Source organism: Lepidochelys olivacea (assembly GCF_965140295.1).
Source record: "Lepidochelys olivacea isolate rLepOli2 genome assembly, chromosome: 1".
Lineage (NCBI taxonomy): Eukaryota > Metazoa > Chordata > Testudines > Cheloniidae > Lepidochelys > Lepidochelys olivacea.
The window spans coordinates 116,946,245-116,962,371 of NC_140411.1; the positions used below are offsets into that span (position 1 = coordinate 116,946,245).

Sequence of the window (16,127 nt, forward strand, 5' to 3'; positions counted from 1 at the left end):
GAGTGACCCTGTCCTGCAGTCCTCTAATCTCTACTGTAACAAAACAAACTGTTTATGCCCAGCATCTCCTTCCTCTCAGCCGTCCTTGCTGTGGCCTCAAAATCTGTTACGTGGGGCTCTCTAAATGCAAAGCACTCAGTAACTTTACTCTCTGCAAGGCAGTAGCAGGAAATAAACCAAGGGAGATGCAGCACCTCCCTCTGCTATATGGCTGGCATAAATCACACAAAATCAAGAGCTTTTACTTAAAGCCCTCACTTTATTAGTCTCCAGCACTCTCACCAGAATGCCTTTACTCAAAGTCTCTGCTTTATTTAGTCTCAAGCACATACAAACACAATAGGTTATACATAAGGCTACGTTTTAGTGACAGGGATTTTTAGTAAAAGTCATGGATAGGTCATGGGCAGGAAACAAAAATTCATGGCCCGTGACCTGTCCATGATTGTACTATATACCCCTGACTAAATCTTGGGGTGGGGAGGGCAGCCTGGTGATGCCGCAGGTCCTGGGGAGGGTGGCCCATGGGTCTTTGGGGCAGCGGGGGGGGAGGGCGGGACTCCCCAGGACCCCTAGTGGTGCTGGGCGGGGAGGGGAGTTGCCAGGGTTGGCAGGTTCCCTACCTGGCTCTGTGCCTCCCAGGAAGTGGCGACATCTCTCAGTTCCTAGGTGGAGGCATGACCAGGCAGCTGCGTGTGTTGTCTCTGCCCCGAGCACCAACTCCACAGCTTCCACTGGCTGGGAACCATGGCCAATGGGAGTTGCGGGGGTGGTGCATGCAGGTGGAGGCAGCAGAGATCAGCCTGGCCACACCTCCGCCTAGGAGCTGAGGGATGTCACTGCTTCTAGGGAGCCATCCCCTCCCCCCGAGGAAAGCATCGCCCAGAGCCCTTACCCCCCACCATGCCCCAGCCCCAGCTCTGAGGCCTCTCCCACACCCAAACTCCTGCTGTTGCTGTGGGGAGAGGGCATAGTGGCTCAAGACTGCTCAGTGGGGCCAGCTGCACCAGCCACTGCAGAAGTCACAGAGGACCTGGAAAGTCACAAAATCCATGACTTCCGTGACAAACTCACAGCCTTAGTTATACAGCACCCGCAAACACTAGTTACCTACGGCCTAGAGGGGTCACAAGTGGTCAAATGACAAGGTCCAAGTGGCCAGCTATCCGCCTGTCACTGGGATTCCAAGAGATGTCCAGAAGGTGAAATCCAAATTCCTCAGACCTGTCTACCCCATTTATGTTAGTAACAGCTACAATTACACCAACAACATGTCAATCAAAGAAAAAACATTAAGCAAGCATTTTTTAAGCCATTAGTTTTAGAGATGTGTTTTTGAAGAGTCTGCAGTCTCATGTCCGTCTGACCCCCCCCCCACCAGAAGTCAAATATAGATAGCCTTCCTGTTTTTCACAGATGCTTACCCAAGCATATCAGAGACGACATAGTATCAGGGGGTAGCCGTTTTAGTCTGTATCCACAAAAAACAACAAGGAGTCCGGTGGCACCTTAAAGACTAACAGAATTATTTGGGCATAAGCTTTCATGGGCAAAAAAAGCACTTCTTCAGATGCATCAGAGAGGACATAGACTCAGGCACATTCCATGTGATTGCTGCCTCCTCCCTCCCAGCTTTGCCTTAGTTAAGCTAAGTGCCTGCAAAGGCCTGCTAAATGCAATAAGCAGAATAATTGATAGTCCATCCCAATTATTGGCAGTGGCTTGGACACCTAGCTAGTTGCTAAAAACGCCTCTCATCACAATAAGAAAAGGAGTACTTGTGGCACCTTAGAGACTAACAAATTTATTTGAGCATGAGCTTTCATGAGCTACAGCTCACTTCATCGGATGCATTCAGTGGAAAATACAGTGGGGAAATTTATATACACAGAGAACATGAAACAATGGGTGTTACCATATACACTGTAACGAGAGTGATTAGGTAAGGTGAGCTATTACCAGCAGGAGAGCGGGGTGGGGGGAGAGGGAACCTTTTGTAGCGATAATCAAGGTGGGCCATTTCCAGCAGTTGACAAGAACGTCTGAGGAACAGCGGATAGAGACTAACACGGCTGCTACTCTGAAACCTCATCACAATGCATCCCTTTAAAAAGGTTTAGTCTTTAGGATGACATTAGCTGTAACATGTCCCTATCTTGATGCTCATGAGAGAGCAGGCATCTGCTAGTCACTGCTTTAGCTCAAATGGTGGCAGTCTTTGCTTTGATGTTGTAAGTCCTCTGTCCGTCCCCACAGACCTAGGGAGGAGGGACTGTTACAGACACATGAAAGTAGCTCTGTCTTCCTAACCATAGGACGTGTAACTTTTCAGGAAGAAACTGCAACTGCAGTTGCATTATGTACGTGCATGCCTTGGTGTTTTCAAATCAGTCAGCCAAATGTCCTCAAAGTTGTGGATGTCACCTTTAATACCTTGTCCTGTGAGCCAAATTCATACATGCTATCAATCTACAGTTTGCTCAATCACATCATTATGCAGCAGCATTGCAGTGCAGTGTGCTGATAGGGTCAACGTGATTGTTATTTCATATCATTGCTTGCTACTTATATGATGTGCATTTGGAAAAGGCCACTGGCTCCAAAAGACCTTAGCATTGGTCCTTAACTTGTTTTTGACAGCTGGAGCTGGTCTGGCCATGCAAATTTTGGGCATTGCATTTGCATCCAACTGTAGAGTAGCTCTGGCTATGCTATCTTGCAAAAAGTGTGAGGTTAATCATATTTTTTGACACTTGCTTTCCAGGCCATCAGCTATTACACTTTAACATTAACCCCTATGTTAGAATGATGTTCAGATAATTTGGAGTACTCTACTTTTCTCCAAACCTATAGTTTTAATTAGGTATAGATTTTAAACATATCCTCCATTCTAACGGGACAGTAATTGAAATTTTTTTTTTTAAACTGTACAGCCTCCCTGAAATCAGACATTGCAGCCATTTTATTGTAACTATCTAATTGTTTCTCAGTACTGATGCAACCTTCCCTGCGAGAGGGGATAAAGAAAGGGGCACCTCTGTACTAGAGCTGAGACACCCTGTGGTTGGCTGCTTCACCGATTTTAGTTAGTAGTAACTTTATAGTCTTTCTATAACTAAGGTTGTACCACAAGGTTTTCCATTCTTTGGTTTTCCACTGAAGTTTGATCACTGATCAATAGATCCCTCAATGTCAGATGTTTTCTTGAATTATTGTACCAAGTCTTAAATTGTTCTTTTGGGGGGAAAAGATGATGGCAGAACAACTCCCTATGGGGAAAATGGGATTTAAAAAAAATATATATCTGCCAATCCTAGTTATGTACCTAACATGAGGGAAGCTGGCTTTAGGTTGTAAGAAACAGGAATACTAGGCAGTTTTCCATACAGCCTGTTTGCTCTCTCAGCAGCTTTTGTTCATGAGACGATGCTGGTCTGACTGCATGGACTGGTAGCACTGAATGGGACTGCTTTAGAGCAGTTTAGTTTGTGCGTTTGAATCTTTAACAAAACAGGTTATTGCAAATTAGCTTGAGTGCACCAAGTCTAAGCAATTTAAAGGCCACTGCTGGCATGACAATCATGCATCTGCCCCAGCTGTTCCTGTCACACATAACAGCTGAATGCATAAACAGGGTCATGTGGACTGAAGGTTTCCCTTGCTGTTCCTCCTCCTACTGTGAGGGAGTCCAGACTTTTTCCTTTTTCTCACTGCTCTCTCGATCCCTCAGAGCAGCATATTGCAGCAGGCAGCATGAAGGAAAAGCTAACCAGCACTGGATGCTTCATATGGGTTCTCTTGCGCATCTACCTCTTGTTGCCGTTTAGGGCCAAGAGGCACATGTACCACCACCACATTCCCTACGCAAGGGACAGGATCACGGAGAGATAACACGCATGGCATGCATGGAAGGACCAATCTTGGGGTGAGATACAGGATACAGCTTGACAAACTGGGGAAGTAGGACAGGACCAGAGGGCAGTGACAAGGAAAATGCTGGGAAGGTAGAACTGGAAAACAAAGGCCTCTGCAGGGGGAGAAAGAACTAGGTCAAACAAGAGCGATGAACACAAAAGGAAATGAACGTATGTAACCAAGAGAGGAGAGAATGCTGAAGATAGAAATAAAAGAAGGATAGGCTACAGGTCAATGCATGAGATTGGAAGCCAGGACTTCAGCATTCTGTTTCTGGTCTGCAATAGAGTGGCAGTGTCCCCCGAGACCGCCTTTATGTGCCTCAGTTTCTCATCTGTAAAATGGAGGTAAGAGCCATCTCACAGGTATGTGTTATATTAAGATTCTCTGATGGAAAGTGTATACAAGTGTCAATGAACAAATTAGGTAATAGAAGACAAGCACAGTGAGAAAAAGCTCCTCCATGAAAAATCTCACTTGGGGAGCTGCACAGGACATGACAGCTATGGCTATTTTAAAAAATGAAAAGCTACACAACTGTTAGTCATTGTCACAATATAAAAATGTGTTAGTGGCCATATGCATCCCACCTAGTACCAGCTTCTAGAGCTATTGGTGTGTGACTATATATTTGGTCACAAGTGACATTTTTACACGGCACCAAGTATTGCAACATTATTGCCCCAAGTGGTTTTAATTGAAGCAGTACTAATGAGTTATTTGTAAGCTTGGGGAAGTTAGAAATACAATCTTAACACACAGAACAATGGAGCACAGCATCCTTTTAAAGATTTGTGGCAACTGCAGAAAGTAAATAGTAGAAATGAACTATTGCCACTTTAACCAGTCCTTTCATAACTTTTCCCTCACTGGCCCACAGCTTCTTCCTAAACAGCTGACTGGGTCTCACTACAGATGTATATTGTACTTGGCTGGATTCTCCTCTTTGTTCGTCCAGGCACTTTAGGAAGGATCTTGAATGTTTTAGGCATGAACTCCATGCAGGCCTCACGGAATTTCTTGATTCTCCAGCAGTAGACGACAGGGTTAAACACTGACTTGAGGTAACTCAGCCACAAGATGTAGGTGCTGGTGATGTAGAAAGAAGGGCTGTAGTAGAACTGTCTGCTAAACACAGAGAGCAAGCTGAACACGGTGTGTGGAAGCCAGCAGAGTGAAAAGCCAATGAACAGAATGAGAATTGTAGTGAAGGCTCTGGTTTTGAAGCTCATGTCCACATTCATCTGCTGAGGCTTCTGTAGTCCCATGAGGCTTAGTTTGCTCACCTGGCCCAAGCAAAGGCTCTCAGCATGGTTGTGGATCCTTAGGGCATTGCGCCGCACGGTATTTAGAATGCAAAGGTAAGAATACAGCATGACACTGAAAGGCATGAAGAAAACTGCCACAACTAACATCACGGCATAAGCTCGGTCAGCAGGAAATTCAGTGTACCCCAGAACACACTGGGGAGCCCGGGCTGGTACTTCCACAAAGGTCCGTCCAATCACTGAAGGAAAGGAAATGCAGAAGGACAGTGCCCAAGACATGGCAATGAGGACTTTGGCACGGTGAGGGTTCAGCTTGTCTTGCCGCTGAACAATAATTAAGAAACGGTCCACACTAATGATCAAGAGTACAGAGACTCCTTCCAAGACAAATAACCAATAGAGCATAGCCGATATCCTACAGAAGTGAGCTCCAAAGTTCCAGTTCACTGTAATAATTGTAACTGCAGTAAAAGGCATGCAGAGCAAAGACAGCATGATGTCAGAAAAGGCCAAAGTTGCTAGCAGCAGGTTGATGGCTGAACGCATGGCTGCCTTCTGGTAGACAATGAGGCAGACAATGGCATTACCAAAAAATCCAACGGCAATCATGAATACCATTATTATTACCAACAATATCCTGAATGGGGCAGGCTGAGCTATGTAACTGGAGCCTATGGATGGGGTACTCTGATTGAGAGCAACATCACTGTCTATGGGAGTGTTGTTGCATGCCATCCCTGACAAACATGAAGTGGGAGAAAGAAGAGCTAAAAAGTCTTCCTGTTAATGCTTTGATTGTTGCCATTTTTTCATGTTGCCTGCCAGAAAAAGGCCATGGAGAAACGTCTGCAGATAGCTGTGGTAAAATAGAGATCTGTCTTTGAGGAAATATTTTTCAGATATCAGGAGGGCTGAACAAAAGCTAATATTTAGCAAACAGCAAGTAACTTCAGGGTTTATTGGAGTTGGAGTTGAATCCATCTTCAAGGACATTTGCTTGGTGAATCTCTGACCTAGAGAAAATAGGAAGGTGAATCACAAAAGTCACTCTCTGCATCTGTTCAAGGACCATGGGATACATGCAATGATGATGAATAAATTCCTTTAATCCTTATATGTAAAGATAGTCAGATGTCCAAACAGCACATGCTTCCAGTGTTCGATAAAAGAATTACATTTTCTAGTAAGACCACCAATAGATGCAATATCAGTTTTATTTATTAGATACGCTTAGACCCACACATTACCTGGTCAGAGAAAACAAATGACTGAAGTTTCTGGATGTTTGAATGATTTTTCAGGTTTTCACTTATCAGGTCTTATTTCAAAGTTTCTGTGGTCTGCTCCACTATCTCTATTTATCAAATGGAAGGTCTAATGTACTTCTTCAAATCCTTCCTGAAAACATTGTATGGGTTAATATTCAGCCACTAAACTCCCCTGCCTACTCCATTGTCTGACTGTTGGTAGGATTAGGAATGCTAGAGAGGCCACATACTCCTTCTGTGGTAATATGCACCATAGAAATGCCTATGGAGAAAATAAATGACAAATGGAAACAAGAAAAATAAGCCCCCTGGAATGTCCAGAAGACACGTGATTACAAAGGAGAGAGGAAGTTACCTCCCTAGATTTATTTCTTATTCCCTGTCTCATCTCACAATTGTGCCTTCCCTGCCCTTCATACCTGGGTGCCTTTTACCTGTTTATGCACTCATGTGTAAAACAGCACGTAATCCTACTCTGCTAATAGCAATACTACACTGAGCTAGATTCACAAAAGGACTTAAGCCCCTAACTGGCTACTGTTCACCAACACATTTTATGTACACACACACACACACACACACCACATTACTAAAGTGTTATGCACCACTAATACTGTCCACATGATATTAAATATGAATTCTTTGTGTAGTTAGGCTACCTGACATATATCATGTTCTTCCTGTAATTCTGTTCACCTATGCCAAGTATCCCACAATACTTTGCAAAGCTAAAGTCAGCTTTGGCACTGGAAAACAGGAAACCTGTTAAAGGCAATATACAGTTGTGGTTTGTCCTGGTACAAGTATGGAGATATCTGCATGGGCAATTAGTTTGGAATACAGTACCCAAAACAGCAAAGGAAAGGTACACCATGGTGCCAAAAGAACACGACAAAAAGCTGGTTGGTTAAATTTAGTCTCAGGTGACACAGCGTACTCTCTAACTTGTAAAGAGGTTACTGTATTTATGTAGTCTCACATGCATGATATGGGAGCACAACTGTGAACAGTGAACTGCATGTCTTTAGACAATAAGTGAGTGGAGCTTGGTTATTTGATCTCTTGAACTTTTTTAATATTGAACCACAAGCTTAGTCAAGATCATTTGGCTATATTTTGAGAAATACAAGTTACGAGCCTAAATCCCCAAATCAGGCCTGACTACGATTCAAACCTCCCCGCTCAGCAGCCTCCAGACTTTGTAGGTGCCTAACCTCTCTTGGCAACTATATTATTGCACTAGACATTCCCTAGGCATCTATGGTCCCACATCTGCACATGCTCACTGCAACTCCATGCTCAGTGTCCGGTTGCCTAAGCCCCAGAGTGATACATGAACTGGGGGATGATAGGGCATTCCTCTACTAAACTTGCTTGTGGGGCCGTAGCTGGTAAGTGTGCTCAAACTCACCTAGTGCATCAGGTTCTATAGGCACGCTTACACAAAATGGTGAGGGAAAGGAGGGGAGGGCACACCCCCTAACTTTTAGTCCAGTGGTTAGGGTACTCACATTGGAAGAGACCCCGGCGTCAAGTCCTGCCTACCTGTGAGGAGAGAGGATTTAAATGGGGATTTGCCATCTCTTAGCTGTGAGGCTCCTTTAGTCTCTCCTGCTGAAGTTGTTCCACTGTGGATAAATAAGAGTCACTGGCTGAGTGCGCACACAAAAATGACTTTTGCCTAATGGTTACTGCACCCACCCGGGATGTGGAAGAGCCATGACTGAGCCCCCCTGTTGTGATAACACTTTATCCCCAATAGGACAGCTTCAACAGGAGAAATTGAGGCCACCCACAACAGACTAGCCCACAGCTCACGGGTGAGGGCACTCAACTGTGCTGTGGCAGATCCCAGTTCAAATCCCAAGAGAAGGGGCTTGAACCAGGTGTATCTTGACAGTAGAACTGCAGTCAGCAGTCCCGTCGGGACTATTTTTTGACTGGACAATAGAAATTCAAGGAGTTAGGCTGGAAGAAATTAGGCTAGAACTGTCCGGAGGGTTTAATAAAGTTCCACTTGTTCAAATGAACCTACATTCAGCATTTCTCTGTGAAGGAAACAGCAGCTGAGTACCCGGAACATGGGACTAAAAGTTGTAAGGGAGGTCTTCCCTCTCCCACTGCTGTGTGGAAAAAATCCACTTTAGGTACCGATCTCAGTTGTAAAGCTTCGGAGTTAGGCACCTATCTCCCTGACAGGGGTGGGGCTTAGTGCATACCCCTCACAGTGGTGTGCTGGCTTTTGTGAATTGCCCCTTCACCATCTAGGGAGCTTAGACGCCTAACTCAAGATTTGTGATCGCAATGTGTTCCTGTGATTTTTCTAGGCACCGAAGTACCTTTGTGACTCTAGGTTTAAATGATTCCTTGGGATTTGGAAAGATTTCCAGTGGTAGCTTTACTTCTAACTGCAGCACCCTTCCAATTATTCTGTTAATATTTATTCAGGGTCCTTCCCTCTGCTTTGGTGGCTGTGCTAGCTCATAAACAAGTGTTAAATATTAGATAAGCCTGTGTGTACCTTCCAAATGACGGACAAACTTTTGTTTGAGTATCATAACTGGAAAAAAAAAATGAATTTCCAAACCCGTAACTACAGTCTGGGAAGAGCATTTGCTGTCCATAAGTAAATGACTCAAATGTCTTCCCCATTGAGGTCCATTATATTAAATGGATCCGTTAACAGTGTTTCAAAATATGTGAACACTCTGCACAGGCACACACATCACCATAGGCTCATCAATTCATCTTTTGTAAAAGTCTAATATGACTAATTTCAATGCCACAGCAAGAATTTCCAGTATTTCACCTCATCTATATTGTTTCCAAGAACTTGACATTTCAGTCTGAGTTACTAGTGCTTTATAAAGACAGAGCAAAAATGTCAGTCTGCTATCACGGCCATTTATGCACGAATCACTGGAGTTATTTTTAAAAAAAAGCCATGAATAATTTGCTTGGTCTTCATATTTTAAATTATCCTTTTTAAATGTTCAATACTATTAAGATCCCCTTTGTGAGGCCCCCAGGTCTGCATGAGGATGGATGTCTGTACCAGGCCCTCATGTACCCATGGGCGGGGGCTGACAGAGCAAGATGGAAGGTGGGAGCACCAAGTCAGTATAGGAAATAAAGTACAAAAGTTGAGTAAGGTGGAAGGAAGGAAAATGGCAGTAATGAAGCGTGAAGGGGGAAAGTCTCACCCCACAGGAGAAGAAAAAAGGAGAAGAGAGATGCACAAGGAAGGAAAAAAGGGGAATAAAGAAAAGCATGAAGAGGTATGTGTGCACATGCACACACATACCTCCTACCAAGCACATGCAGACACACCGTAACGACATGAAACTATTTCTCCATACCAGACTGTGTTCTAGGAATGTCTTTCATGGCTTGAGAGAGTCTCTGAGCAATAAAATAAAGTTGTCCACTATGGCCAAATTAAGTTATTTTTTATGAAAAATCATGGCTATTTTGACAAAAATGGAAGTTTTTGCAAGAAAACAATTAGTTTTCATTGCTATTTGGGTGGATTTAATCAGAAAACAACTTTTGATTTTCTACAACTGAAAATGGCTTGTTTTTGTGATGAAAATCTAGGGTGAGATCTTCACCCCTGCTTTGGTCCCTTTGTGTCATATAGATAGGATGGAGCCACAAAAAGACTTTAAAAGCCATTTTCCAGGGAGCATTGCAAGGATTCCCCTCATAGGCATGGTGGAAGACAGGCAGCCTTCTGTGTACTTCTTCCCAAGGCTGGGTACAGGGAGTATGGTGGGGTTGTGATGGGGGCGGGTGCAAGGTGGACAGGGGATGCAGAATACAGCACTTCAGAGCTTTCAGCCAGCACTGTAGCCCATAGGGCAGCCCAGGAAAGGCTAACTTTAGGATATGACTTCACCACCATGTGAAGGTATGACTGTAGCAGTGGTAGGTAGGCATACCCAAGCTAGCTTAAAACTAGCTAGTATGGGTAACAAAAGTAGAGAAGATGTGATGGCACAGGTTTCAGCACCGACTGGTAATTCAAGCACATACCCAGGGTCCTCAGTGGGCTTGTACTCTGGCTGATAGGCCAAACATAAGCTTGTGTCACCATAGCTTCACTATTGTTGTTACCTGTGCTAGCTCCATTACAATCACACCTTCAAGGGCCGTGAAGTCATGTCCTTACACAGCCCATGCCTGTGGCTGCTCTAGCCTCCAGGAGTGCAGGATGAAAAAAAAAAAAAAAAAAAAAGGTTTAAAGCACCTAATTGAAGCTCAGCACAGAATCTCAACTCTAAACTCTTATACAGAATTTTAACGAAAATGATGTTCTTTGATTTTGTTTTGCTTTAATTTCCTAAAGCCCATGAACTATATTTTTCAACCAGTAATCTTGTCCATATTGCTTTTGCTGTGGTAATGGTCATACCAGAACACTTGTGTCAGGCTTTGATTACAGTACAGTTTTTTGAACGGTAAACCAGCCCTCAATCTGAAAGTGCTTGTACCCTCATCAATAAGAAAACCCCTCAGAGTTGACAGCAGTTGATTCTATTATTGCTGCAGATTCTATCTGCTTTCTTTCCTCTAAAATGTGTCTTTTCTAAAGGGGGGGGGGAACCCACCCATGCAAGAAAAAATTGTTACATTGTGGAACAGACTTTACCGCCTTGTCTTTTGGACAGTATGAGTCAATGGGGGTCTGGCTGCTCTCTGCGCCACCTCTTTAAGAAAGTTGGTGAATTGTCTGGATAAAAGTAAACTTGCCTGGGACTCTGCAAGAAACTTCTCCACCTCTCCTAGGGGCCTTTCCCTAGTGCTAAGGGTAGCAAAGGTGAACTAGCTTGATCATATGATTTGTTGGCAGTTGGCCTTCCTGGCTAGGGGAGTAAGGATTCTGACTGAAGACTATTCAATAAAATTTTAAAAAGGCTGAAGTGGCAGTATTTCATACACTGCATGAAAGGAGTCTTGATACTCCAGCTAATAGATTGTAAATTTTCATTTCCCAACCCTTTCATTTTGCTCAAGTACTGAATTCAAGATATTCTCTCATGGTCTGATGCTATGAGGCACTCGGTCTCTTGCAGGCCTGAACTCTAATTGCTTAGTGTGGATCACTTTTGTTTTGCATATTAATGTAAGCAGGATCTGAAAGAACTCTCCCCTGACGGCTATCTGTGGAGGGGGAGAGACTTCAGGAGCAAACTATATTTACATGAACACATCTACTCTGCGAAGGTATTCAGCAGACAGAAGCTGTGTTGCTCAAAGTGATCAGCTTTGGCTGGTGTTGGGTTACAAATCATTGTAGTACTGAATGAGGGGTAATGTTATTAATGTTATCTTTATTGTATGAGTAAAGGGGAGCAGAACTGTGCTGAGCCGGTCCTGATTGAGGGGGTCACCCTCAGTTGACAAGAACTCGCTAAGCCAGGGGCTCGAATGCCAGAACCCTGTGAAAGTAAGAGGGGTAGAGACAGGTGTCCTAGCCAGGAGGTGTGGCCTCTCCCTAAGGGTCCCCAATCTGGTTTAACCTGTTCCTCCCCACTGTTCAAAGACAGAGCTAAATAGGCTCCATTAAGAGTCTTTTGTTAAGTACTCCCTAGAGCTGAAAACACTCGTGGGACAGCATTTCTGCCCAGCTTGCTTCACTAAAGCTATGTCTACACTTATTTAAAGTGCAAAAAGGTCCTTTTTTTGCGCTAAAACCGCGGGAGCATCTACACTTGTTAATGACTTTTTGCAGTGAAGCTCAGAAATTTCACCACAAAAAGAAAGCCACCTTCACGAGAGGCATATAGCTCTTACTGCTGTTCTTTTTGCACTGTTGTGAAAGTGAAGACACAGTCTACCAGAGTAAACACCTTTTGGCCTCCAAAGGATATGAATCAATGGGGGTCAAAGTTCCAAAAGTGACCACTCTGGCCAGCATCTCCACTGCTCTGATGCCAAGTAAATGGATGTCTGCCCCTCCCACCTGTAAGCCCCAGGAAGTTTGAAACTCCCTTTCCCTTTGCTTGTAGATATGGCAGGGAAAGCAGCCAGACAGCAGGGAATTTTTTAAAAAATGCCACGAAAGAAACAAGGAAGTAATGGGGCAGCACAGGGCACTGAGCAGGGACCCAGAATGCCTTCTGCTCACCCCCACCTTCCCACAAGACCTATTGAGAGAGCTGCACTGTGGGATAGCTTCCCTACAGCGCTGCTCTCATCGGCGATGGAAATGCTGGTAGTGTAAACACTCTCTGATGCCTGAGGAACTGAGTGAGTACACAAACCAGTGCTTTACTTTCACCGGTTCCCTATCACTGGTGAAACTTACAGCACAGAAACTCTGTAAGTGTAGACATACCCTAAGAGCTGAAAGTCATTAAGAGCTGACAATCACTAAGAACTGGGTGGACTCTCAAGAGACTGACCTGCCCAGGTCACAGAAGGGAGGCAGGTGGCAGAAGGTGACTGGCGAGCAGAGAGGAACAACAGCTGCCTGAGCAAGTAATATGCAGTTAAAGGGACCTTTTCTCCCAACTCTCTTTAGGGTTACATATTCAGCATAGATTTTCTCAGACATTGGAGAGTGGCTACTGGAAGTAGGTGTAAGTTACATCAGTTAATGTCCCCTCTAAACTTACTTAGACTTACCTCTAAATGTGGCTCATTGCCATTAATTGTCATACTTACTTGACTTCAATCAGCCACAATAATATAAAGTTAGAAACAGAAAACACACATCATCTGCCAGTGCAGGAGTCTTACAAACAGTTGATTTTCTTGTTCTTTGTTCAGTCTAATTTTCTACGTCTCAACTGTTGGAACTTTTTCTTCCCTGATAGACCTCACTGCCAAGAAATATTTTTTTTGGTTTTCCAGTCTGAGTTTCCTTTTCTTAATTTCATTCTGCTACTCCTAATTATGCATCACCCTTTCCATCCTCAAGGTCATTGACTGCTCAAATATTTGTAGACGCTTTTGTTCCCCTTTCCTATCCTTAATGGATTAATGTTGCAGTGGTCAGTGAACAGTCCTCTTGCAAACACAGGACCAAAATACATGTCTTTTTTGACAGTAGTTAAGTACAGGAGAGTTGAAAAGAAAACATACTTTGGCATATATTTTATAAAATGAAGTATTCATTGTAACAAGATTTAACTACTAAACCAAATGTTATTTCAGGTAGGATTGAATGAACCGCCTACTGAAATTTGGGGTCTCAGATAAATTTACTTTGTTACGCTTCAGTCCTCATGCACTAAATCAAGTAAATACATTACGTGTTCCGAATGTCAAGGGAGAACATAGATGAATGGTCTCTACTCACGCTGCATAATTAATTTCTATTACTGAGAGTTCCACACATGACCAGGACTGAAATATTACCCCAGAGTCTGGTTTCACTCCACTAAGGAGTAAGTACTCTATAGTAATTTATACTTACGCCCACTGAATCCATTCCACAGCTCTAAATAGAAACAAAAAGAAATAAAAATAAGATTCCCCAGGAGAGTGCACGATGCATGTTTCCTCTGCAATGTGCTGCACCAGAAAATAGCAGCAGTTTTGCAGCTAGCCAGACTCCTAGAAATTTAAAGATGCACTAAAAGCAGTTGCAAGTGATGTGCACCCACATACCATACCACAGAGGGAAGCAGCTGAGAGTTAATGTCGTCTGAGACTGCACTAACTCCTCTGTAGATCCTCAGCTCATTGCCGCAGGGACTGAACAAAGCCTGCCTACCTGGTTCCCCGCCCTGGTCCATGCTCTCCCCACATGGGGATCTAGAGATCTTCAGGTAGCTCTCTTCAGGTCCAAAGATGGAGGGAGATGGTGCTGCAGGGGCAGCTGACACTTCCTTTTGCACAGAAGAGGTCTACATGTGGAAGAGACTCTTTTCCTGTAAATCACAGGGGAAAGTTTACTCTCTTGCTCTTTTATACACAAACACTCTCAAAATAGGGCTCTCATTTGCTAAATCTAGGAATTAACCGATATCTTCCTTACTGTCATAGACAGAACTGGCTCCCTGAACGCAACTGCTGTTCTCAACCTTCATCTCAGTTGTTGCCAAGGAAACCAGATCAGTACATTCACAAACAACTTCGTATAACCAGTTTTGCCCCGGGAATCTTGGAACTGTTTCTCCCCACCCCCTTTGCTGAGGTTCATTTATCTTAGTTGATTATACCACTTCTGCAAGCTCCCTTTATATGGGAACAGCTACAAGATGCACGTAAATACATCAAAATGTACAGTGAAACAAAGAGAGCGAGCACATGTGTGTACATGTGCACCATCTACCTTTTTTTTCTTTTTTTAAACTCTGGCTTTTTCAACCTCAGTGGAAGAGGGTGGTTTGGGTTGAACTGGTTAATAAGCCATGATACTGGCAATGCAAGAAATTTCTCAGTAGTACTAAAGCAGTAGAACACCAAAGATTCATCAACTTCAATCCAATCCACTTAAAAAAAAAGATTTATTTACAGTACCTAAAATATAAAAAAGGGCAATAACAAGCCTATTTAAATTAACTTGAGACAGGCTTAATGCCATCTAATTGCTGCACCTGTACCAATGGCAGAAGGAAAAACATAATTAAACTTCAGAATTAGAAGTAAACAAACAATCTAATAATAACTAGATCTCCAACAAACAGAAAGGTTATAGAGGATTCACCACAATCTTAGAGTCTAAATAAGTTTTTGTGAAAATGAAAACAAGGTTATAGAGGCAGAAAAAAGTAATCAAGCAATGCATTGCAAAGAATAAATGAATCATCCACATATGCTAAGCCACTGTGAGGATGGTGGGAAGCTAAACAACAAAAAGATGGTTTGATTTCAGGGGAGTGAAGGCAATGAATTTGAAACTACCGTAAGCAACCTCCAGTGACCAGCAAAAACAGTTGCCTAACACGGATGGTTTAACTAAAGGCTGGAGAAGATGGTACTGGAAACCTTCAGGGTACTTTAAAGTAGTTGCTTAAAATACCTACTGAGGTGGTTCCTTAGAGCAAGTTTCACTATATTTACAGCAAGAATAAAAATGGCACCTTATTTACAAGTGGATTACACTAGATGACCGTTAGACAGACCACCTATGAAGACTGAAATGCATGCAAGACATTGAAAAAAAATGTTCGGACAATGTGCTTCTTGCCAACCTAACTGCATATGGCAGTTCTACTAAGCAATGAGCCTTCTTCAGTTGCCTTCTTGTAAAAAAGAACCCCCATGGTTTCATGGAGTCAGAGTTTTCCTACCCTCTATGAGAGAATAGAGGTCTTTACTCTTTGGAATAGGCAGTTTAAGAAACAAGCTTATTTAACTGTGGCTTAGGGCTTGCTGAATTTATTTGGATCAGTTTTATCATTTCAGAACATACAGCTAACTAACAATTCAAGTATACATAATTATGCAGGGTCTGATTGGACCTTGAAATGCCATTGCTGTGTATCTGTTCCTAATTGCTTTCCAAGCCCAACCAGAACATCAGCTTGACTAGCTGAGAGAAATGACAATGCATCACATGCAAACTTCTTGGCTTTGGTAATACTTTATGGATATTGCCAAAAAACAATATACTGTATTTGCCTTAGAAGATGTAAGACAAAAGCATATGTGCAGATGATAACATGGCTTCTCAATTTAGAGTGTAAACAGCTTGTAAACTAGATATCTACCACATCTCCAG

The 16,127-nt window shown here is 43.2% G+C and overlaps 1 protein-coding gene across 6 annotated transcripts in view; it reads right to left on the minus strand.

Annotated features, from left to right (window-relative positions):
* The window catches only part of GPR45 (G protein-coupled receptor 45), a 52,046-nt gene that overhangs the window by 15,745 nt on the left and 20,174 nt on the right, over window positions 1-16,127 (minus strand). For 2 of the 6 annotated variants that reach the window (XR_014712478.1, XR_014712479.1), the window contains exon 2: window positions 14,175-14,331. Coding sequence is in view for 4 of the 6 variants with exons in the window: in XM_084634885.1 (XP_084491011.1) it covers window positions 4,803-5,918 (1,116 nt within the window). In the remaining 2 variants the exon portion in view is untranslated. Of the gene's footprint in view, window positions 1-1,784; window positions 6,197-7,996; window positions 8,083-14,174; window positions 14,332-14,438; window positions 14,495-16,127 lie in introns of those variants that run through there. The other 4 variants (XM_084634885.1, XM_084634884.1, XM_084634887.1 and 1 more) reach the window with 4 other exon arrangements.